Source organism: Antechinus flavipes, chromosome 5 (genome assembly GCF_016432865.1).
Source record: "Antechinus flavipes isolate AdamAnt ecotype Samford, QLD, Australia chromosome 5, AdamAnt_v2, whole genome shotgun sequence".
Taxonomy (NCBI): Eukaryota; Metazoa; Chordata; class Mammalia; order Dasyuromorphia; family Dasyuridae; genus Antechinus; species Antechinus flavipes.
Window position 1 is genome coordinate 154,600,723 of NC_067402.1, and position 27,314 is coordinate 154,628,036.

Here is a 27,314-nt window from a genome sequence, read left to right on the forward strand (position 1 = left end):
GTGCCATACCAACCAAACTACCAAAAATCATTTTATAGATCTAGAAAAAATAATAACAAAACTCATCTAGAAAGTCAAGAATATCAAGGGAATTGATGAGAAAAATGGAAAGGAATGTAGTATGGCAAAACCAACTATAAAACTGTATCATAAAGTAACAATAATCAAAGAAGGGAGAACGGGAGAAAAATTTGAAACTCAAAATTTTATAAAAATAAATGATGAAAACTATATATGCAATTTGAGGAAAAATACAACTAAAAAAATACTGTTAAGCTAAGACTTTATTGAGCTTCTCATTTAAAGAATTCATTTGCTCTTTTGTATCTAGTCATCTAGCTCAATCTGTTCATTTTCCCCAATTTCTGAAGAAATGTATTTGTAAATTATTAAGCCAGATTATCTTTTGGGCATTTGGTGGGATAAACTGGCACTGAGTAAAATAAGTATTACTTCTCATCCCTTCCTCCTTCATAGCAAATCAGACAATATAATTTTTATTCTGACATGCCCAAAATAATTGTAACCTCCCCCTATGAGATATGATAGATACTCTCTTGAAGAGAGACTAGAAAAGAAGAGAGAGATTTGCTCAAACACATTTCTTCTGGACATTCCTCTCTGCCATTGGGTCAGAAGGAAATCAAAGCTTTCCTCCTACTTTCTACGATGGTGGAAATCACAGAATTTCCAGAGAGAGGGAAGAAGGAACCAATTAAGTTGATTGATTATAAGTTTAGTCAGACCCGCACTTTGGCAAATCATTTTGATAATGGAGTGGAAAATAACCTAGTTTGGGGAGGTATTTTTTTTTTCAGAGAGACCTCCTGATACTTCAGGTTGGTCTCTATCAGGTATGAGGTGATGAGGGCCTTTACCAAGTAGTAATGTCAAAGGGAAAAAGGGGATGTATATATGCAATGTTGTTAAGGTAAAATCAAGACTTAGCAACTGATGAGGTGTAAAGGCAGGGAGAGAATGAGAAGTTGATGATGACATGAAGGTTGCAAGCACTGGTATCAGAGAAGATGAAGGGATTCTTGAAAGTATAAGTTAGGAAGATAAGAGGATTTTATGGAAAAAGTAATAAGATTATTTTTAGACCCACTGAGTTGAATAAGTCTATATGATCTACAATTTGAGATTTCCAGGAGACAGTTTTGAGGTAGAAGGTTGGAGGTTAGGATACAATTGAATTGGATAATTGAATCCATAAGAGCTGAGATCACCAAATTAATAGTCTAAATAGAGAAGAGACTCTGATTCAGGTAAATGACTTGGAATTAAACACAAGTACATGAAGATCCAGCAAAAGAAATTGAAAATAGATAGATAGAAGAATGTTTAGTGTTTTATAAAATTAAAACATTGTAAGTTAAACATTTTTAAATGATGTACCATGTCTGAGTAATGATTTATCATATTGACATCCAAATAATCAACAAACTTAGTGTGGGAAAGTATATAATCAAGTAAAAACAAATATAATTTTTAAAATCTTGTCAAGTATCAGAAAAATAAACAAATGCTTCTTCATGGATGATAAATCATCTGCAGGAAAAAGTTGGAGAAAATATGGTACTATTCCATATAGTAAAAAACTGATGGTTTTTTTGGCAAGAAAAATCTACAATTCCTGTTTAAAAAACAGCTACCAAGTTCTTTGAGTTTATTCCTGGGTTGTCCTAGGACATTGAGTCAGATCTGTAATTTTCCTGTAAAGAACAGTTTAGACATGAAGTCTTGAGGGAAGATTCTGCATCTTTTTAGACTTTTTAAAATTTATATTTTATATAAGATCAAACCAAGATTAGACTATCTTCTGAATAAGAACCTTACAGCCCAGAACTAGTCTTGTCTTTTGAAGTAAATAGAATGGCATGCCCTTTGGTTATTTTGTCTAGCATTCACAAAAGAGTGATATAGTGTGCCTAGTGATGAACCATCTAGTATAGATTAGTTGAAATGTGAGTGATATGTGTAAAGTAGAAGGAAGAAGCAATGAAGACCCTTTTTTTGTATTACTCATTCCTTGAACTATATTTTCATTTTTTCATCACTATAGTAACTTCTCTGGTAATTGAACTGAGAGTTTCAGTGACACATTCTAAAATACTGCACATTTTTGAAGGAAACTTTCAGCTGTAACTTCTTTACTTCAAAGCAACTACACTAGCCCATAGTGAGGTACAAAAATGAACATGATTTAGTAGCTAAAGTTGCTGAGGGACTAAACTATCAGAAAAAGTAAATAGGGGATATTATTCTTAATTGGTCTGCCTTAGTTGTTCTAAAAGTGTAGAAAATATGTTAAAGACATATAACAATATTTTTCAAAAACAAGATTTTAAGGTATATTGTGGGGTTTCTAAGTTTGTGCATAAAAGAATGTTATAATAACACTTTTTCATGATTTTGTGAGGAAATGCTGTGGGTTGGGGCTGCACTCAAAAGAACTAAAAGAAAGAGGAAAATGTTCTTAATGCATATAAATATTTATAATAGCTGTTTTGATGATGGCAAAAATGCAAATAAAATGGATAAATCAATTGATTGAATAATCATTGATTAATTTTGATTATATGAATGTGAGCAAATATTATTGTTTATAAGAAATGAGGAAGTAGATAATGTAAAAAAGGCAAAGTTATATATAAACTGATAGGGAGTGAAGTAAGCAGGAGGAAAACAATTTATAACATTCATACTTTTAAAATGAATAATTTGGAGAATTTATAAACTAATGAATAAAATAGATATGAAACAATTTATATAATAAGCACAAAAAATAAATAATTTGAAAATTACAAGAAACATTTATGATTTTAGAAGATAGGTGATGAAACATTTTATTCATGACTCTATTATGAAGTGATGGATTCAGGGTACAGAATACAATACAAATACTGGAAGATTTTTTTTTTTACTCGACTATGTATGTGTTACAAGAGATATGTTCCCTTGCTTGCTCCTAGGTGATTGGAGGGAAAAAAGGGAGAGAAAATAGATTTATGTTCACTAAAAAAAGAGAGATGTGTGTATTCATGTATCTGTAGGGGGAATGCTGTAGATAAGAAAATATATGCACATTCAGATAAGGTCATATATTAAGCATTTTACTTAAATGTTTTACTATAAGAGAATTTTCATGAAATGGGAGCAATATGAAAAAATATTTCAATAAAACTTTTTAAAAATGTACTTTGCTTATAATAGCTACATGAAGGAATTATTGTAAGCACTATTTCCATTTTACAGATGAGGATACAAAGTCAGGAAGGTTGTGTCTTACCTACCCTGAAATAGCTAGTAAGGAACAGAGCCAAGACCTGAATACATGGCATTCAACCAGAGTATATTATGAGCTAACCATACATCTAAGGGCAATGTATTGGTATGGTACAGAGATCCTAAGATACCAGGATGAAAATCTCCTGGATGGACTGATTCAGTGAGAGGAGAAGGCAAGTAGCATCCTATTTTAACTAAAAATCCTCTTAACCATATATTAAGCTCTAATGTTTCTTCTATTCATCTGAGAACCTCTGAGTTCTTCGTAAAAATTTATAAATTTGTTACCCTGGTATTAAATCTCTGCTTTCCTGCCTTTGTTAAATAGGGGCATATACATATAAAATCTTCTTTTGATTCTCAATTTGTTATTTCTACTACTCTATTCAAGTTTAATATTTTCTCTTCTGTTTACTTCTTATAAAAATAGTTTTGTCTTTTCTAGAAAACAAAGGATATTTTTACTTGTCTTTCATGTTAGAGTTGTTTGTATTCAAAATAAACTCTTGAGTTCTAGATGGATTTAGCTTAGAACTTTAAATTACTTGGTATTACAAGTAATTGCATTCTTTTCTCTGGATAGACACAGGGGAATATAGACAGAGAACGACAGACATACTTGCTAAATTTTATATTTATATAATGTTTATGTATATTTTCTAATTTTATTTTCAAAATAATCCAATGAAATATAGTAAATAGAATAAATATTACTAGCCCACTTTTACAGATGAAAAAATTGAACTTGTAGGATCTTTCCTATCATAATACTATATGTATATAGAAAGAGATATAGAGAGATATAATAAATATGAACATTAACCTATGTCTTCTGAATCCAAATTTAGTCCTCTTTATTCTTAACCAGACTGCTTCTCACTTAGAAGCAAAATAAAATATAGAAATGTTCAGCATTAAGACAAAAATATTAGAAACACTAAATAATTGATAAAATAGATCTCTGTATTATCCCTCCATGCTTTTCAAAACTATTCCATGTAAAAGAATTTATAGAAATATTTATACATGAATCATCGATACAGCTTAAACTTGACATGACAGGGACAGCTAGTTGGTGTAGTGGATAGACATCAGCCCTGAAGTCAGGAGGACCTGAGTTCAAATTTGACCTCAATCACTTACCACTTTCTGGCTATGTGACCCAGAGGCAATTTGCCTCTGTTAAAAGAAAACAAAAACAACAACAACAATAAAACCAACTTGACATGACAAATCATGTCATCATTCCATTAAACAAATGCTCATATGTGGGAGTAATTATTTCCGGTCAATGTTTTTCTACATTCCTATATGTACATATGGTAAGAAAAATTATAACATGAAATCTAAGAAGGCTAAGTGCTACATTACATATCATTTGGACCATTATTCAATCTCCCTGAAATTTTTTTAGAAGAAATTTAATTGAGTTTGAAGCAAAGTAAACATTTTGATGAAAATTTCTAGAATATTTAGAATATAAAATCATATAGTATAGACTATTATTCTACTGAAATATTTTAAAAATGAATTCCAATTATAATACATATGTATATTACATGTATATAAATATAATATAAATATGATATAAAACAAGGATTACATAGTGGAATTCATTTTTTAGTGGAACAGCTTATACTATTTCTATACTCTGTAGTGTGAAAATAATTGAAACATCCAAAAAATAATGCAAGAATGTATGCCCCAGGGAAAAATAATTTAAGTTTTTCTGTTGAAACTGCTGGGAAAAGACCAATATTTTATAAAACTGAAAATATACTGCTGATTTCTTTTGTGAGCTATAGGAAATTTCAGAAGATTGTAGTAAGTAATTTGTATTTGTATAGCAAAGTGGATTTTGACATTCACTGTTCAAATTGTCATCAGAATTTAAAAGATATTCAAAATTGAAGCAAAATTATGAAAGACTAAATTATATGTCACTGGAAGATGACAGATCACACATCTTAAAAAAAAAAAGCATCATCTCATAAATTCGTCCTCTTACAAAAACAAGCAAAGGATCAATTTTTATTATCTAAAATTCATTATGGACCAAAATGCTCAGAATTTTGTTTCTTGCTATATTCCACAAAAGGTAAAATGCCTATACAAAGGTTATAAAGAACATGAATATAATAAAATCTTATCATTATTATTGCTGCACACACATGTTCAGAAATGTCAAGTATATTTCAACATACACATTTATGATTATAATTTATGTTTACATGCAGCAAGATAAACTTTGTTTCCTATGAAATGTGTTTTCTTTGAATAATTGCAAGCTGCCTTTCAATATAAAATTTTAAAAAATCTTTGTATTATTGCATGAAAATGTCTTTAAAGATTATGTATTATCATTCACAGTAATACTTTATATGCATATAGTGGCATAAGATTTGAAAATCACTTTACATATATTATTTATATTGCACTTTATGATTCATTGAATCAGGGTTCAAAACTAGAGGAACATTACAGATTACCCAATCCTTACTGCCTTGCATAATAAATGAAGAAACTAAGGTTCATAGAAGTTTCAAGTTATACCATACTATACAGATAGTAAGTCGCAAAATCCAGATTTGAATTTTGAATCCAGTACCCTTTCTATTACATCATCCTACTGTGTTTTCAATATGAGCAGCCCTCAGTAAAGATTCCTCTTCAATTTTGTCTAGTTTTCCATTCACAATTCCATTTGATATCTTTCTATTTGGTGAAACAGCTTAATAGCTATAAAGCCAATGTCGTTTTCAAGAACATCTTCATTTGTAGATTAATGAACAATATCAGATTCCCAAAGTAGTATTTCAACTGTGTCTACCCAATGCATGTGATAAATCTTTGGAGAATTAAAATCTAATAAATTCTAAACTTTATTAAAAGGCAACAACCAATTTGACTGATATTTTCATTGAACTAACCAGTTGTTTGGGTGATTTATACTCATAAAGAGGTTGCTAACTAATTAGATTCTCATAAGCCAAAAGAGAAATATAGGACCCAACATCAAGTCAGCATCCTTTGTAGAATTAATTACATAATAATACTCTGTAAGTCCAAAGACAACAAATACTATTTGATGATGATAATGACTTAAAACATGTGAACAATTACTAATGATCATGTCTCATGGATTGAAATGGTCAGAATTCTGATTCAGAGTTTGTATATTTGCTGGTTTCTCAAAAACACTTAAGAAATATAACCACAATCCATTTTACTTTGTCATCCAGAAAGAAATCTGAATGGATTCCATGTTCTATTATTTTAATAAAATGATAAATCATTGTTTTTTTTCATTTAGCTTTACCTGAAACTGTATGATCCTTAAGGTCTCTCATTATTTTTATTCTTGCATGAGGAAAGATGTACTGTGTAGGCTTCCCATTCATCTGAAGAATATAAAACATACATATTACAAAATACATAATCCATTTAGGCAATACTTTAACTGCATAAGTGTGTGTATGTTTGTATTCCTAGTTAATTTTATAACACTTTTCAAAAGTCAGTTGAAAACATAATAGAAGGTTTGAGTCACTGCTTTGCAAATTACTCACATGATAGAGTTTTAAATATAATAATATTTTGATTTTAGTACATAACTTCTTTTATAATTCTAATCTAGCTCCCTTAACACATAATTTTGATGAATGTATTTTTCTGAGATAACTTTGGTTTATAACTGACTTAATAAAAAGCCTATCCCTAAACAACAATTAACAAAATAATAACAGTAAGTGAATTGACAGAAGAAATTATTGTAAATTTGTTACTTGTCTACTTTTGGTCTGGAAAAATGAGAAAATGGATATTCAGGTAAATTTTCTTTTTCCAAGTCAGGAGGTAGGACAAATTGGGCTTTTGCTACTACCAGCCTACTACTAAGTATATTCAGATGATTCCCTAAACTTTATTATCCATACTGACTTCTCTTTTGTGTTCTACATCAGCATATTAGGTCTAGATGAAACAAATCAAGGAGTGGTAGCTTTCATGTAAATCACAGTTAGAATACCAAATAATAATAATAATAAATAAAAAACAAACAAAAAAAAAACCTTTTAAAAGGGTAGAACGTTTTGGTTTACTTTGATAAGATGAAACTCAAGAGGCAATGATATCAAGGCACACTAAGTTTTTTTAAAAAAAAACAACTTCTTAAGTACCATATCAGAAAGTTACAATTAGACATCATTGTGTTAGAAACAGGGCTATAGTTCTTAGCAGACTAGGAGATCAATGAGTCAACACAATGCCATGGCCCCCAAAAGAAGTGAATATAAACTTTGGGCTACCAAAAAAAGAGGCTTTGAACCAGAAGTTTATGGTTTCAAATTACATTCTGCTCTTAATGGTATTGTCTTAGAAGAAAATTGATATCCGAAATTTCTAGAGAACTACAAGCAGGATGGCTAAAGGCCCCAAATTTGCCACATAAGGAATTTTCTAAGGCAGTGAGGATCATTAGCCTGCAATAGAAAAGTCTGGCAGAGGAGAATGGATAATTGCTATCTTCAAATATTTGAAGATACAGAAAAGCAATTAGATTTAATTTTATCGATACCAAAGAACTGGACCAGAATGGGCAGAATGTTCAGAGACAAATCACAATTTGATGAAAAGTGAAATAGGCTACCTTAAAAACAGTGGGGTTTTCTTCTGGCATTTTCAGATAAAGATAGAATAATCATTTATCAGTTATTAGGTTATTAATCATATTGTAGTGAAGATGTTGTTTTTGGTATGACTTAGATTATATGACCACTGGGATCTCTATGCTTTTGTGAAATCTTATGAATTTCACAGGTCATCTCTTTGTGAATGTGCTACTTGTTCCTTAAGTGCAGTGTGTCCTGAACTGAGCTGATTATTTTTAAAATTATCTCCAACTCTTCTTTTTCTCGCCTCTTAAATCTAATTCATTACCAAGTCATATCACTATCACTCCCAAAATGTTGCAAATTCAATTCTTTTTACTGTCACAGTGACAGTAAAGACTTTCATTATACCCAATATGGATCATTACAATAGCCTCCTAAGTCTTGTGTTCAATCTTCTCACCTGTTCTTTATATCACTTCCAGAATGTAGCTGATACAAAGATATCATTTCATCGGTCCATTAAAAAAATTCTCTGTCATAAATATTTTTGGTTTAGTAGTGTTCCAGGGTTTATTGTTCAGTTTGTGTCCAAATCTTTGTGAGCCCATTTGGGGTTTTCTTAGCAAACATATTGAAGTGATTTGTCATTTCCTTTGCCAGCTCTGAGGAAACTGAAGTAGAATTACGTGGCTTGCTCAAGGTGGTAAAGCTAGTATCTAAAGTCAGATTTGAATTTATGAAGACAAGTCTTCCTAACTCTAGATTCAGCCTTCTATCAACTGTGCTACTTAGCTGCCCCACAGAACAAATGGAATTAATTGAAATATAAACTTTGAAATTAAATTGAAATTTTTGGAGAACCAAGCTATCTACAGAGAAATTTTCTATGTAGACTTTACATAAGATATCTTTTCTTGATAGTAGTGAATAGCTTACATGAATCTCTATCTGCTTGATGTTAACAATAAGATAATTACTGATATCAGTAACCCATATAACACTGATAGCAGATCCTAAGTCTATTATGGAAGTAGCAATCTCAGAAGAGCTGATTAGATTCCAGCTTCTTCAACTATGGATCATGGTCCTATATGGGGTCCAAAATTGAATGGGGTAGTCGCAAAGTTATGATTTATTGTAAGTAAATGTTTGATTTGTACAACTACTTTATATATCTATATATCTGGATTCATTTTAAAAAAATTCTTGGGTGAAAAAGGGTTGTGAGCAGAAAAAGTTTAAGAAGGTCTAGTCTAGATAACTGTTTAAGTTTACCTATGAGAAAACTGAAGGCCAAATGGGATTAACACAGCTACTTTGGGGGCAGCTAGATGGTACAGTGGATAGAGCACCTGGAGTAAGGACAACCTGAGTTCAAATCCGATCTCAAACACTTAACATTTCCTAGCTATGTGATCCTGGGCAAGTTACTTAAACCCAGTTGCCTCAGCAAAAAAACAAAAACAAAAACAAAAAAACAAACAAATAAATAAAACCAGCTACCTTCTCTCTTCAGAGCCAGAGTGATTTTCTAGGCTTTTTGAGGAGAGTTTGAATTTTATTCCTCTCACTCAAATATTAAAAACAATGACATAGGTAATTCATACTTTTGTACAATTTTAAATATGATGGTAAATATTTGATCTGTTGCAGAAAATAATTTTCAAAATCCTGCTAGTTTCCTTCTAATATTTTAATTAAAAATGCCATCAAAACATGCTTAAACTATTTTGATAGTTCTTAGAGAACTTCTTTCTTAGATTTCTTAGAGAAGAGAAAGTTTAATCTTTCTCCTCTTCCCTCCTGAACCCCCCTACAACTTGAAATAAAGAAAACTGACCTATTTTCAGATATTTTTACCAAGAAAAAAATAAGGTGTCATCTATAATTTTTTCTGTTATTTTGTGATCATTCTGTGTTTGAGATATCTTTTTTAAAAAATCAGTCCCTGATTCTCTTTAAAGCAATTTAATTTCCAGCACATTCAGATCTTTCATTCTTCCTAAAGTCATCTTCTTAGGTGATATTGTCATTTCTTCATCTTAGTACATTGGGTACTTAGGTGGTAAATAGGATGTTTCCATTATTATCACTGATAAGCACTAGTGAGTATTAACTACTGCCAAATATACTAGACTTCATGTTGTTGTATTCCTTGTGGAATCTTCTATAAACACTCTTAAGATGATGACCTGACTTTGCTGAATTGAGTACCAATTTCTCAGACAGCTCACTTTATCCTCAATTGTTCTTCATTGTCTGCTTGTAGTTTTCCATCATCTGTTATGTATTAAAAATGAGCTTACAATGGTATTGCTTGTCTCATGTGTCTTTTCTTGTGGAGGAGATTAAGCATTTTATAACTGCAGTAAATTTTGGACATTTTCTCCTTGTTCTATTTATTTCTGCACGTTCAAATTCTTTTTTAAAAATTCTTACTTTTGTCTATTTCACCTTTTTTTCAAGTTGAAAGCTTATTTGAACAGTATGGAACAAAGATTCTGTATTTTAAAATATAATTCAATTTCCCTGTTATATTTTGCAATATCTAGAAGAATATGATGATATTATATCTTTTAAAAAGTTTTATTGAAGTCTTTTTTTTATACCATAACTATTTTCAAATATAGCCCTCTACTTTTTCTACCTAGTACCTTTGTTTTGTAACAAATAGTAAAAAACAGTTAAGCAAAATCAACCAAAATAGAGATTATATCTTAAAAAAAAACACAACCCCTCCACATTCACAGTGCCATACCCTTACTAGAGAGAAAAGAAAGGAAGGAAAAGAAGAAAAAGAGAGATGAAAGAAGGGAGAGAAAGGGAAGATATATATTTCTCTAAACTTTTCCAGGGACAAGTTTTGTTATTAAAATTATACAGGATTCAAAATTTTAAAAATTGTTTTCATAATTTATATTGTTATAGTCATGTATATTTTCTATCATGTTATTTCACTATTAATTCATGTCTCAAGTTGAATTGAATTTGTCAACTCATCATTTCTTATGGTTTATGATCCTACTTTTGAAAATATGCTCATTATCTATAGGCAGCAGACATAATTATTCTAGTTAATCTTTTTCAATTTGTTTTTAATCTCAAATCATATTTTCCAATATAATTTATATTATCCTTTCCTTGCCTCATTTTCACAGGAAAATCATTATATTTCATTGCTTATGAAGGTTTAATTTCAAGGTTTGTGTCAAGCTCTTCATCCAATTTCTCTGCTTTATTCTCTATAATGCATGTTGGGACATAAGCTATAATTATCTTTCTAGTACTAGGTATACTTATACTTATTATGGTCACTGCAAGACAAGATGACCCATGAATTGATCTACTTACTTTGTTAACTACTGAACATAAAGTAAAACAAGCTCTATTTTTTCTTCCCTCAAAAATAGCTTATGAGTCACCCATACATTTGGTTTCTTTATGCCTTTTTATTTAATTTATAGTGTAAGATCATAGTGAATCTATCATCATGTGTGTGATTCATTTTTACCAGTTTTATACAACAATTGGTTATTGGACAATAATCCTAAGTGAACAGGACTAGCAATTAATGATTTTAGTAAAGATATCTACACCTGAATCTATATAGTGCTTTAAGACTTAGAAAAATACTTTCATATTTTATCTCATATGGTAGCCACAACAAATCTATAAATTAATTACAGTTATTATCTCACTTAATAGATGGATGAAACTGGATGAAACGAGTTAAGATATTTTGCCTTCTATGGTCACAATACCAATAAGATGCTTTAAAATTCAGTTATTCCTGCTTCCAAACAATATTTTATTTTTATGCACTATACTGACTAGCAGGTTCCTTAGTGTAAGAACTGTGTAATTCTTGTTATCTTTTACTATATATCTATTTTGACATAATGGTTCTGATATTGTCAATAGGCTATCACATAAATACATAAATAGATTTTGTGGGTCAAATAATACATCCAATAAGACATCCATCTTCTCTTGCCAACCTGCAGTGATTACTGTTATGGAAATAAATCTCTCAATTCTGAGCTTAGATAATCCCAGAACAAGAGACTACCTAGTACATTAATTAACAGGTTCATACTCAAAATCAATCTGAGTTTCTAATGAGATAGCATGGCTTTTGAAAAACCAGACATCTTCAGACCATGATGAGGTATCTGGAAAATTTATTTATAAATAATAAATCATGTCCCTAGATTATTCTGTAGCCTTCTTTTCATATTGAACATACATTCAAGCACACAGATGCTATCATTTTACACATTTTACTGGCAAGAGTTATCATCATGTTATATGTGAATATCTGAACCCTTCACTCATTGAAGCCTCTTTATGTTCAAAAAGGTATTTTTAATAATGTTATCCATCATAGGTAGAATTAGAAACCCGTGAAGCTATTGTGATAACTGTATAATTTCAATTCTCATTTCTGAGACTTAAATATAAGAACAGATTATGCCATCTCTGTTTCTATTTGGCCATATGAGTTACCAAAACAAAACCAAATACAGGTAATTTAAATAATGTGAACTTCTGTATAATATGCAACAGAGCTTTGTACTCTTAATAGTTTACTGGAATAGAAAGAAAATAGGATGTAGCTCTTATTTTAAAAACAAACATTGATTTGTGAATAAAAACAGGTATCTTTAAATATTTTGGAGGTTTCCCATTAGAAGTATTTGAATTTTTAAAATAACTACTATAATTGTATTTTACTATTAAGTTAATAGACATTTTATTATGATCAATAATTATGTTTAAGATTGTGAATGCCAAATATGTGCAATTTAGATCAAGAGGAATACAATTCAATTAGGTTTAGTAGCGCAGGACTGTGAATACCACTGATACCATTATGATATTAAGGGGCATGGAAAAGAATTTTGTAGACTAGATACCTGAGGTGGAGGGAAATTAAATAATTTGACCAAGATGCTCTATACAAGGGAAGTATTTAATGGATTAAAAAAATGAAATTAAAGATGATATTGTGTTTTTCTCTCTTGTACAGGATAGTTAACAACTTTTTTAATTGAAAAAAATGTTAGTTTAAAGGAATACTACTAATGAAAAAATATATTGTATACCTCTATATTTATCCCTTATAAAAATTTTTTAAAAACATTTCCAGGAGAATCTAAAGAATTAAATTCTTTGTGTATATTATATTCTCTTTTTGTGGAAATTTACTTAATGATTCTCCAATATAATATCTATTTTAATGGCATTATTAAATTGTGAACAATTTATATTTTTTTCTAAAAACTATCAAAAATTATTTATTTAGTGGAGCACAATTTTATATGCATAGAGGAATATCAAGTATGTATTTAAGATTTACATCATTAAAAATGCTAAATTCACATTTATTAATAAAGCCTAATATTTATATAATGTTTTAAGGTTTGTAAAACTTTATTTAAACAAACTCAATTGACTCTTAAAACTCATTGAAATATGTTGTTTTTATTAACATTTTTCAAATAAGGAGACTGATTTAACTGTTTTCAGTTAAATGACTGACTCAGGTTCATAAATCAATCAAGTATCTGAAAACTCTGATCTTCTTGACTCCAAGTTCAACATTCTATCTATTGTGTTTCATTATTGCTTTACTAAGAATGATAAAGTTATATGTGCAAAGGGAGACAGATCTACACAATTCATGGTAAAATGAAATCATAACCCTTTCCCACTTTCTCTATATTATGTGGGCGAGTTAAATAGTTTTCCTGTAAAAAAATAACATGTGACAACATATGCAAATGTAAATATTGTCTATGTAGGTTATTATTAGAACATTTGCTTCTTTTTCCTGTTTTTTCCAATGGTTTGATTCTCTAGACAGGGAAATAAAGGACTTGGGGGAGTGACCATATGCAAAAAAAAAAAAAAAAAAAACATGAATTTTATTACTGAATAATTTTTTAGAATTAAAAAAATCATGAGGATGAACTAATATTGACAAGTACATCATTCCATTTGTCATTACATGCAAAGTGAAGTGAATTTAAATGCATTTTGATTCATGTGTTTAGATGGAGTTGAGCTTTATTCCTTAACTTTTGGCACAAAAGAATAAAAAAGAATTAAGATATGGAAAGATACTGCATAGTTTACAAATAAAAAGAATTAGAAAAATGGGGTCAGAAAGAGTTGAATATGACTGAAAAACAATAAATAAATAACACTGGGGATGTTTGAAAATGGTGGGTTAGATATCTTTGTTTTATACTTTTGTTAAAATAAATGTTAAAAAAGGATTATGATCAAAGTAAAGGAAAAGAAATCCATTTTTAACTATCACATTTTGCTTTTCTTTATATTATCTATCTGAAATCAATCTTGATCTGGAGATCATCTTAATTTAAAGTTACTATAGGATAATGAAATTATGTAAGGACCCATTTTCATGGTAAACAAAAAATCAAGACAAACTAATTGTCATAAAAAATTACCTCAAGGAAATAACAATCTAGTATTGAAATTCTAGAATGATGTTTACATATTAAATCTAATATGTTATGGATATATTGTCTTGCAAAGCATTATGATGCAATTGTCATTATCAATTGCAACTAGATCACTTTAATTTGGACTTGTCATTACTTTTTACTAGAACTGCAGAGGGTTAAATTGTGACTTCATTAGTATAAATTCATTTTAAGAAAATTGAGAGTATTTAAGGTAGAATTTGACTTCTAAAAATTATTTTAAAGTGATAATTTGATGAAGTACTTACTTGTTCTTGATGTTGGCTGAGTGGTCTTGAATGAATCAGTCTTTCTGGCAGTTTCCGGTCAAGACCATGTCCATTTTCTAAACGAGTTTCCCTGGGCTTGTCAAACCAATCTGTTTCCTCACGACGTAGGTGATAGGCTTTGGAAACCAAGGAAATGTCAAATGTTCCAATCCAGATGAATAGAGAAGAAGAGAGGGCAAAAATGACCCATAATACAAACATGCATTTTGAAAATTGCTCATGCAGTTAAAATAAAATTTTCAATGAAAGCAAGACAAGTTTTTTTCAAAATACCACCACCAATTAACAATTAAAATAGTATATCTTTATGGAATAATACAATATGAGAGCACCATGTAAAAATTATGGAATAATATTATATTTAAAGATTCCTGTCAGAGAATTTTAGACATGGAGAAAATCTTAAGAGAATATTTTAAATGTTCAGTTCAATGCAGTGATTGTTTAAGGGGTGTTAATATTTGTAAAAATACATTTCTAAAATATTAATTAAAAATATAAAATAAACTAGTCATGAGTTAATTTTTCCTTCTCAAAGTATTATAGAAAAGCTTTAAATTAATGTTATTATCAACATAAGATTCTCACTAATTCTACAATGGGGAGGAGGAAGTTAACACTTATTTTTTTCCTATATTACCATCTTTTCAATCATTTCTTAGAATTTTATAAAAATAAATTCAATTAATTATATTTTATGCTTGTCTTTATGATGCCAATTTAGAGTTCCAATTGTTTGTGTTTATTTTTAAATTATTAGTAAATGTGATAGACATTTTTGTCTTGTATACATCTTTTTTTTTTAATCATATAAACATAGCTCATTTTCAGGTTTTCCATTTTAAATAGTGTGATTTTGATAAACATGTATATTATCAGAACAAACCTTAGGGAAGAAAAAAAAGATGCATGTGTAGGAGGAATGAGGGTCTTATTTGATAAATCTCCTGTAATTGTATTTATTAAATATCTTTGCTTCCCAAATAATTTATATAGTAGCAAGTCTCCACAATTAATTTATTCTGTATTATAATTTTAATACTGCTAGTAAGGCAGATTCCAATACTTCCTCATAGGTAGTCCAAATGGTATGTATCACACTAATCTGAACAATACATTAGTGAAGTATTATTCTTGGAGATGCTATCTATTATGCTCCCTGAAGCTGGAAAAAGCAGGCCAATGATATTTACAGTCTGTTATTTTCTCTCAATTAAATGGCCAATTCTTAAGTCACTGAGAAATCTATAAAATTTTGATTTCTCTTATTTTGTTTTAAATTGACATTAATATAACTAATTAAATCCGTGAGATATTGATCAATTTAATAGTTTTTTAAAATACATTCAAACCAGAAATTTTACTAAATTGACTGGGAAATTTAACTGGTTCCCCTATGAAAAATATCAAGAACATAAAGAAAAATTCTATATTGCTTTGCAGAGTGGGAGTGGGGAGAAAACCCTTCAAGGAAAATAGATGAAATTTATACAATGATATGCCAACTGATAATTAATTATTGTTTGATGACAATGAAAAAAAAAGTCATGGAGAGTGAAAAACAAAACAAAACAAAACAAGACAACAATTATTACATGATGAGGTCCCAGCTTTAAAGTCAAGTTTACATGGCACCTACCTGCCCTCTTCCCCCCGCCCCCCCCAAAAAAAGAATGAATTTTATTAATTCACTAGGACAACTGGTCAGTTCATTAAGGGAAAAATCAGTCATACCCTGTATAGGTATTACATTGGCAAAAACAGTTCATGGATTGATTCTTAAATTATTTTTGTATTTAGTAATGCTATTTTCAGTGGAAACATTTACATTTTAGTGTATATGAACTTTCAAAAGGCAAGATATTTATATCTGTAATTTTCAAAAGTTATGCTTAGTTGTTTATTAATTTTATTATGCACACTGAAGATATAGAATGTAAATATATTGAAAACTACCTTATTTAATGAAATGAGTACATACAATATTTTTAAAGTTTTTTCTTAGGTAGAGAAATTGTTTCAGAGCTATTTGTCTCATGATTTTTTAATTGTTTCAGTTCCATAAAAATAAATTCCTAGTTTAGTTATTTAATCTCAAAAAAAAAATTTAATTTCAATAGATGCTCCAGATATAAATGGAAATAAATAAATAATTCTCTAAATGAGCACAAATAAGCTAATTGTATCTTGAACTAAAACTTTAAAGAACTTGGAAACTACATCTTATTTCCTTAAAAAAACAAAAATCCATGAAATGGTATAAGATATGGGCTGTTGTAAATGACATATTGTAATAAATATAAAATGATCTATAATGTATATTGAATACTTTTGCAAAGAACTTATCAAGTAAAATTATACCCCACTAGTTTTGTTTTTATAAAATTATTTTGAGTTTTGGCTTGATTCTCTTTAGAGTAAAATAACATGTCCTTTAGAGTCTTTAGAGTAAAATAACAATATCCTTTGGGTCCAAAATCAGGTAAAAATGATGTTATTTCCACAGGGGTAAGTAATGGATAGAAAAGGTAAATTCTCAGAAAACTTTCTTTTTGTGAATTTACATCAATGCAATCTTTGTTCTAATGTTCATTATATTATAATACTCGTTAAAAATGTCAATGGTCCTTTTCTCCTCATTCTTCTGTGACATCTGATATTTTAAACCAAAGTTCCTCCTTTGCTTTTTGTGATATAATTAATCTTATTCTTTTCCTAGTCTATAGTTCTTCTTTTAGTTCCTCATTTTTGGTTCCCCTTTATAAAAAGCCACATTCAAATAGGAATATACTCCAAAATCTCAGTCTTTGAGTTTCTATTTTTCTTCTTTTCTTCATATTCTTGGACATTGTTTCTTATAGTATCAGTATAGTATCTTATAGTTTCTTATAGAATAGTATCAGTATTTCTTGCTGATTCTCAATTTGACCATCCCTTTTGCCTCAACATTTCAATCAAGATCCAGAATTACATTTCCTACTGCATATAAAATATCTTCATTACAGTTCTTTAGTACCTTGAATTTTACACAGGAGATTTAAAGTTCCTTGAACCCCAGAAATCTTGAATACATCCAGTTCCATTTAAGAAGTTTTGATTGAAAAAACACAACCATATCAGCATTCCATTTAGAATGTCAGGGTGGCCTAACTTCTAATTTCTTCTGGTAATAAGAGACTTGTCTATTCCCTCTCATAATACCATTAATGTACTTTTCTCCTCTCATCTAATATGATTCCTTCAAAATCTGTTATCATCAATTTTCCTCTATTTCAAAACCCAATGAATTGTACTTTTAAAATCTTTGCCCAATTCACTTTGTTTCCAGCCTTTTTTTTTTTTCTGTTCTACAATCTGTCTCACTATTATCCTCTACAATTGAAGAATATGGCCAAACTCCCCTTTATTCTCAAATATTTCCTTATCTTCTTCTACTTCTTAGATTAAATACAGATTTCTCCCAAGCATAATAATATAATGAAATGCTTAACTTTTTCTCAGTAAAACCTTATTCAACTCTGATTATCCTAAAAGAAAAGAAAAGATTACTTTGTGCCCTACTCCCCATTACTACTACTACTAATTTAAAACAAATATTTCATTATTGACTTTTGTTTTATATATTATAATGATTTCTCAATATGTCTCCATGCTTTTTCAAGATAACTGATCTGTCATTAACTCTTGATGCAATCCATTAATATGAATTTGTTGTAATCCATTAATATACCAACTTGTACAACACAATTATCCTCTACTTTTATGGTTTTAATATCTAGCCAACTTTTGTTTTCTTACTTATGCCATATTCTGGTATTTTCTTCAGCAACTTTAACATTTCTGACTCCTATTATACACAGTTCAATGATCTCTTTATCTAAAATTCTTTTCATCTTCTTCCTTACTTCATCCATTCATTAGCCCAGTCACGTGATGGATCACAAAAACAACTGAAACTTTTATATACAAATTTCTATTGTTATTTAATTTCAACACTCCTTGGATATGTCTTTCTTCATTCTCATTGCCATGATCACGGACATCTTTAACATCTGATATCTGGGTTACAACAAATGTTCTAGATTATCACGTCTCTCTTATCTACTCTTTCTGACTTTTAACTTAGCTGCATTGTGTTTTCTAAAACATCACAAAAATCTATCATTTACTACCAAATCAAGTTGATACTCTTAGATAAGGCTTGTGTATACTCCCTTGTTCTCTTGTCTCATCTAAATTATTTAATTTCATTTTTTACTACTGTACAATTCTACTAAAGCCATTCTCTTTAACATTTCCTATAGATTTGTTGAATTCCATTCTATGTACCTTTACTCATGTTGCTCTTATTATTAGAAATGACCTATATTATTGAAAATGAGTGTCTTGAAATCTATGCATATTTATGTCTTACTCATCTTACTCGGACTATTTCAAATGTACATCATAAAAAAGAAGAAGAAGAAGAAAAAAAAAAAAAAAAAGGTTTTCTTGGCTATTTCATTCCATATTCTCTTCCTGGCTTCTTTAAATTCCTTTGCCATATATCATTCTTATGAGGAAGTTTGACAATAATGTTTTAACTTGTTCTCTTGTTTCTTGGGTTTTTGTCTTTCCTTTATTCAAGTTTCTAAACTCCTTGCAGGCAAAGGTATATTCACAGGTATGATATATTGTTAAAGACTTAGTAGGCTCAAGATTGTGTCTATCTTTTATAATTGTGGGGTGATCGTTTTCCTATAGCAACACATCTATTTTAAAACAAATAAATACAAATACATTGACAATTTATGTAATAATTTTTACCCCAAGGACCATAATATTTTTACAAAGTCATTCTAAAGTCAGCTTTTGTTCTCAAATATCTTTCCCTCACTCCATTTTTTGAGAATATCATGTTCTCTGAAAATGGGGTAGAGAGGATCTTCTATTAACACATCCCCATTCCTTCTCAATCTAGCAAGTACATAATTCAGCTCACTTTGAAAATATATTTTCTATTGTTGAGGTTATGAAGAGCAAGTATCATTACAGTTTCTTTGGTTAGACTAGGCATACCTGTTCCCTAAACTCTTGGCACAAAAAGGATTGAAAAGACACATTCTTCAGACAGTGGTCTTGTGTTTTATAAACATACTTTGTAAGCCTGAAACAAAAAACTAGACTATTGACCTCAATTAGCAAAATGCAAACTTATTGCAAAATGGATTTTGCTAAGAATTCGAGCTATTGATGTTAATAGGAAATAGCTTCACATTTTTTCATACAGATAAATATTATGTTCTTAGATCTTACAAATTCAGATCACATTTATCTATCTAATCTCTCAATATTTTAAATGACATCTTTTATATAGATCATTTCCCCACTTGAAGGTTCTAACAATATTTTAAAAAATTGCTTTTGAGTGGAAAATTACTTTTACATTAAACTGGATTTTTACATGAATGAATAAGTGAAAAAGAGAATTTATTTCAGAAGTTTATATATATATATATATATATATACACACACACACATACATATATATATATATATATATGTATGTATGTATGTCTGAAATATTGCAATCTGGTTTCCTAATTTTTCTTTAATCCCCAGATTGCAATTGATGGCCTTGAAGTCTTTGATCATAAGTAGAATTCTACTATTTGTCACATTTTTTTCTTCTTTTATAGATATGTATCGGTGTCTAATTTTATAACTAGACTTTAAATTCCTTGAAAGATAATAACATTATATATTTCTTATATTCTCTCTCAGAATACCTTAGACATAACTGGTACTTAATAAAAAATTTAGTGAATAAATGAATTGGTATATTAGTCTTCAATTTAACAAATGTTAAATAATTTATATCTACATGGAAATAAGAGAAATAGTAGTAGCATTTAGAGGCTATTTAATATCCTTGTAATTATGATAATAATAATTTTTGTTACCTTAGAACCTATCCCTCCTCAGCAACCTCATTAGAAGTTACTAAATCATTTTTTACAATCTGTTATACCCTATGATGGATTAAATTTAGCTCTAGCTAATAATTTATGAAAATAAAGAAATTTAATATGATATATATATATATACATATATATATAATTTTGAAGAAAGAATGCAAACTATAATCAATTATAATCTATTATTGGAATACTCATTTGTTTATCTAAACCATCTATTCCAGCTTTCTTCCAACTTATTCCAAAACACATTCTTTTATCATTCCTCATTTGTTGGTATCTAAAATTAATATCCAAAAAAAAAAAAAAAAAAAACCTTTTAGCAATTGAAGTGAATTAATCCACTGTCTGTTACTTGTGCATAGCTTGAATTCACATATAAAATATATAGTTCTGATGCTATTTATAAATATGGGAAAATGAGTTTGTTTTCTAGGTTGCACCTAGAAAGCTATGGCAAAAGTTATTATCATTTAATTTCATTTAATTCCTTTTGATAGTTCCATGATAAAATGAACTAACATATTTGAATACCCTAACTTGCTTATGGTAAAGTCAAAGAGATTAACATTATTTGCAAATTCTATCCAAATTCTGTTTTGCTCATAAAAACTTACCACTTACAACTTTTACTCTTTCTATTTAAATGACTTGATAAATCAAGTAAAAAATAAATCAAAGGAGACTTTCAGACCTCCAAGCAAAACTTGAAGAAAATAAAGGGAAATATAGCAACGTACATGAGAATAATAATTATTTTTACTTGAAGTATTATGATAGAAACACTATATAATTAATCAGAACAAACCAAAAGCTGAAACCTATTGATGTAGTGTATCTGAAAAGGTTTGGGTTTTTTTAAGGAAAAAATAATTAATAGGTTATCTTAATTTGCTATGATAAATACTTAACATTGTAATTAGTAATTTCATGTAATATATAATACAAAAACATACTCAAATTATTTTTACTCTTTAAAATCACCATCAAAAATATACGTGAATTGGCCTAATCTTTCTTTCCTCAGACTGTGCTATATTCACTAAAAGGAAAATTTGCCTCTTCATTATCATGTAAAATGAACCAAGATTATATAATTTCCACTACCAATAATTCTGGTTTATATAAAGAAATAATATGTAACTCTGTCAGCCTGGTAATAAGATGTGATTACTCCAATATTAGGGCACTGCATGAGGCACCCAGAGTTTGTGCTTTACCCATACTCACTATACTTTATTATACTTTTTAAAATAGCATAAATCTATAGTAATTTTGTGATCCTGTAACTTAATTTTATCATAGTGTAAAAAAAAATCTTGGTTTAAAGAACTGCTTCTTTACTTACCTTATGGTTCAAAATGAAAGACTCTTGTCAAGTTAAAGTGGTTATAACTATTGCATTATGTATTGTAGAATATATATATATATACATATATATACACATATATGTATATATATATATTCACATATATGTTTATATGCATACATACATATGTGGATATGTGTATGCATGTATTAACCACTTCAAGAATTTATCCAAGGCATATAGAATCTTCAAATACTTGGGAAAAAAAAAAGTTTAAAGACCAAGTCTTCATATATAGGGTTTTTTAAAATTGTCTGAGTTCAATAAAAGAATACCAAATGTTTGATTTGGTCATATACTATATTTTCCACTTTTCAATAGGTTCTTTTAGTATTTATAGATAAGTTCTTATTATATTGATGTTGTAAGTTGAAAAGAAAAATATGGCTTCACCTACAATAAATTATAGGAGATAATAATTACATATTACATTACAGTAGCTAATATATTAAGAACAAAATGAGACATTGCTGAATATAAATATTATGGTAATTGGAAAATATAAATTAATCATGAAAGAAAACTTATACCATTTCATGTCATGCACATTTTTCTATTAAGATGATCATTTTTACAGGGAATAAAAACATGCTTTTTTATTTTATGATAGATTAACACAATAACATGAAAATTTATAGCAAGCATTTATTATTTTTTTTTTACAATTTCCCTATTTCATTCAATGTCCAAGTGATTTTCATTAATTTGTTCTGCTATATATTTAAACAAATTTCATGTTAAATGTTACATGTCTTTGCATTACTGTAATCAATACATTTTCTATATTTTTAATGTTGACTGTCATATTGATGACTTCTTTTTACAATTTAGACAACCATAACAAATATTATTTCATATATTTAATACTTCCTCATCACATGAAAAATCAACAATTCAGTCTTTCTTAAGCTTTGTATAAATAATGCCACATAAACTAGAAACATCTACATGTTTTGATATCATGTAAACAAAACATCCAAGATGTCTGACTGAATTTTTGGAATTTCAATTACCTCTTTTGTCAATAAGTAGACAGAGTCTTAAATATTATTTAACTTGATGAAATATTATATTTTATTTATTATTCATAATCCTTCATTTTGTTAATCACCTGAAATGGACAAGTTATTCTTAGAATAGTGTTATTTTTTTTAAATGGTTGTTGAGGAGTCATCTTAATATCCTCTAACTCAACAACCAATTAAAAATGATGCTTATATAAAAATTCTGCAAAAATATTAAAAGCTATAGTGATATGACATATAATGTCATAAACTCTAGCTTATTTAATCAACTCATTCAAACAACAATTAAGTGAAAAGAAAGAAAAATCAGTGAAAGATACTCTGTGTAACTCAATTGACTGGTCAATAAAATAAAAATGATCAATCCAAGACAAACATAACTTTATTATTACTTAAAGTTATCTGAAAGCAATAATTATGTGATTCCTTCAAATACTGTGAAACTTTAAAGATGTTCTCATGTCTAAATTCTATGATTCTAACTACTGAAATTCAAAAGGAATGTCAAATTATAACTGATCAATTAAGTTTTATTAACATTTAAACATTGTTTGAATGACAAGATAGAAACTAATAAAATTGTAGAGGGCAAAATTCACTAGAGAAATACTATCAAGTCTAAGACTTATTAATTTAACAAAGCAAACTGAGGGAAATTGATCATGGTCTTTCAAAGTTTTAAACAAATTATAGAAAGGAAATTTTAAGTTAATTTCAGTGAGTAAAGTTCCATCTGTGATGACCATGTTTTATTTAAAATGAGCTATTTTATAATGATTTTAGATAAGGACATATGCAAAGAAATCAAGGGGAAACCAGAACAGGAAGAGAAATATCAGCAGCAGTAGCAGCAGCAACAACAACAACAACAACAAAAGAATGAAAATAAAACATGCTTTCAAATCTACACACAATACAGACTCTTCTTTTACAAAAAATAAAATTAAAATAAATATACAAACAACACACCGAGAAAACAGGAAGAATAAGTCCTTGGAGAAGGACAATTAGACATGCAGAGAAATGAGGATCTGTGTTTTGATGGGAACGTAACAGCTTGGGGCCTAGTTTACCTTCACTGTCTGACATGGCATGTTGGAAGTCATCCATGAAGATTGCAATATCCCGATCATAGCCTCCTCGAGTCCGTGATTCTTCCCTCATATGCTGCTGAACTTCAGGCAAAGAATGACTTGATCCAAATTGATCTCTGGTATCAGCAGATATTGGTGGCAGTGGTCCAGCTGCAGCTCTTGCCATTCCCATTGGTTGGCCAACAGGGCTCAAAGGACTTTCTTCTTCTGAGTTCTGAGCAACAATTGGTATTCTTCCTCTGCTCTGGCTAATAGGCAGACTTGTGGGCTTAGTTCTGCCAGAGGGTGTGACATGACTAAAAGCAACATCCAAAGCTTCAGCCTCTTGAGCCTTCAGTCTTAAAGAAGAGCTTGACGAATCTCTCTTTATGGATAAATCAAGTCCATAGACGGAAGATGGTCGAGAAGAAGGCCTTGATCTAGTGCCACTGCTATAAGGCTTGTCTGCCTCATCCTGTAATGCTGACCGGATTGTGGAACCCAAAGTGCCCAAGCCTGTTCCAAGGGATGAAGTAAGGGATGAACCTATGAATTTTTGTTGGTCTGTGATATTTTTCCTAAGGCCAAATGTAATATCATCCTGAAGAAGTCTTGCCCTGGAAGAAATGCCTCCAACTGATGGAGAGCTAGAAGTCATATAACTTGAGTAATCAGGTTCAAGGTCTCTGCTTTCTTGAATTGGTGAAAATTTTGACATTTTGGGGTCAATTAGTGATTTTTTATGCTTTGCTTGCTTTTGATAAAGGATTGCTGCTGGAAGTTGTTTTGCTGCCTGTTTTTCAAGTGTCAATCTACTAATGCTATATTTCTCTGATTTAGGGAAATGCCTATAGCTAGTGTCTGCATGGTAATAATGGGAAAGACCAGCGAGATGGTCTAAACTTTCAGCACCACGACGGAATTCCTGCTTGATCTGATGTTTGAGAAGTTTCAATTCATATGGATCATCCATTGGGTCTTCATCTGCTTTTACATAGGAATGTAGTCTAGAAGAAGTCTGTAAAGGTGCCAGAAAATCTGTAACTTCTTGGGTTCTGCGAGTCTCTGTTGTTTGAAGGAGGCGGTCAGTTTTTGTCAAATCCTTATCGTGAAGGCTAAATGCAGTACTCAGTGAGGCTGTTCCTTTAGTAAGCTCACCAATATCATCAATTAGAAGATAATTCCGTGGTGTGTGGTGTTCTATATCTGCATAGAAAGAATCTGCAGATATGCTTGAGATTGGACTGCCAGCTATGCTATTTCTTTCCTCTAAACCTATTCTTAAATCTAAACTATTATATTTACTACCAAGGTGGGACACTGCATAAGTATTCTCAGTAGAAACTGGTGCTATCATCAGCGGTTGATTTCGAATGACTTCATAATTAGATGTTATTTTAGGCTCCAAATACAATGTAGATTGCCTTGGTTTTTGCTGTATGACCATCATCTGAGATGGAAGTTGATAGGAAGGCTGTGGTGTTGGTGGAGGCTGTGTTTGTGGTGTGAAGGACATTGTGGCCACAGTTTGGAAGGTGGGCTGGGTCTGATAAGGGGAAACCTGCTGATGGTATAAAGGCTGCTGTTGGTAAGGAGACTGTTGGGTATACTGAGTTGGTGCTTGGGTTGGAAGAGCAGGGGAGGAGAACTGGTACTGGGTGTAAGGACTTGTTGGTGGAACTAACTGAGACTCTGTCTGTGTTTGGGGTGGCATAAATTGGTTAAATTCCGTTTGGGGGGCAGTTCTAGGTCTCTCCAAACCATGCTGACTTTCTATTCGGGTTGTCCGAGTGCTGCTTACTTCACTATCTGACATATAATCACGGTCCTCAGCTACTCCCTGGAGGTAGGCTCGCTCTCTCTTTTCCCTTTCCTTTAATAAAGCTTCTTTTCTTCGGTTGATTCCCATTTCTAAGTAACGCAACTTTGCATCTATCTCCTTTTCTTCCTCATCCAGTTCAGCTTGCTTCTTCCTGAGTTTTGCTGATTCCCTTTCCACAAGATCAAGTTCTCTATCTATATCCTGGAGGATTTTGGCTCTTGCCATTGTGTTAGTTCTGCAGATTCTTCTTCGGGAAACAGATCCCATAGTGCTGTATGCTGATGGGGTTCCTGAGGAAGTTTCTTCAGGAGGCGGATTTGGTAGTGTTCTCTTTACTTTCTTCTGGCTGCCAGAAGCAGTCATAGTCTGAGAGCCTTTGGTCTAAAATATAAAAGAAAAGGAGAATTGATCAGAAAAATGAAAAAATATCTATAACTGGCACTTAATTTTTTTCTTTTTTAAAATTTATTTGACAGCAATAATCAACTCCTTCATTCTTTATCTGGTTTCCTCATTCTACTTTATGTATTTCTATTTTGATCAAATGAAACTAATTGAAGCATACTACGTATTTTTTCTGTTGCTGAATACAGATGTGCATTATATTATCTGAAACATTAAAAAATTTTGTAAAATCAAAATTAAAATGTTATTGTGAAGTTTATATAGATTTCATTTTTAAAAGACAATATTTATTTATAATAACATTTAAATTAAAGCCATGCTATTTGTGTGTGTGTGTGTGTGTGTGTGTGTGTGTGGTATATGTGTCTGAAAAATTCATGTTATCATTCTAAAATTTAAATGTTTTGGTGAAAATTCAAATTCATCATTCAAAATAGGTGTGAATTTGAAATGGTGAGAATAAATTTGGAATGCTGCATCTAGTATGAATTATCCTAGCAATATATTCCTACTGAAATAATAGTTCAAAACATGAAAACATGAGATATAAGAGACTCCTTGATAAGAAAAGTATAGAATTGAATATAATAATATCATCTCATATTTATTTACTAAGCTAGGATTTCAAAGTGCTTTATAATATTATTATTTAATCTTTGGGACAAAGGCTATATACTCATTATTATCCCCATTTTATAGATGAATTGTCTCTCAGAGACAACGATTTACCTGAGAACACAAAATCAGTGAGTGGAAGTAAAGCTAGTAAGGAGCAACTAGCTTGTGCAGTAGATATAGTACTGGGCTTGGGATAAGGAAATTTAAATTTTCCTGAATTCAAATATGGTCTCAAATACTTGAGGCAAGTCATTTAACCTATTTGCCTTAGTTTCCTCATCTGTAAAATAAGCTAGAGAAGGAAATGGCAAACTAGTCCAGTAATTTTGCCAAGAAAATCACAAATGGAGTCATAAAGAT

General features: G+C 30.0%; 1 protein-coding gene across 5 annotated transcripts in view; it reads right to left on the bottom strand.

The window, feature by feature from the left end:
• Window positions 1-27,314, bottom strand: part of PCLO (piccolo presynaptic cytomatrix protein) — a 538,245-nt gene that overhangs the window by 198,982 nt on the left and 311,949 nt on the right. For all 5 annotated transcript variants that reach the window (XM_052001569.1, XM_052001566.1, XM_052001567.1 and 2 more), the window contains exons 7-9: window positions 24,110-26,312; window positions 14,665-14,801; window positions 6,611-6,692 (exon numbers count right to left, since the gene is read on the bottom strand). In XM_052001569.1, coding sequence (XP_051857529.1) covers window positions 6,611-6,692; window positions 14,665-14,801; window positions 24,110-26,312 — 2,422 coding nt within the window. The remainder of the gene's footprint in view (window positions 1-6,610; window positions 6,693-14,664; window positions 14,802-24,109; window positions 26,313-27,314) is intronic.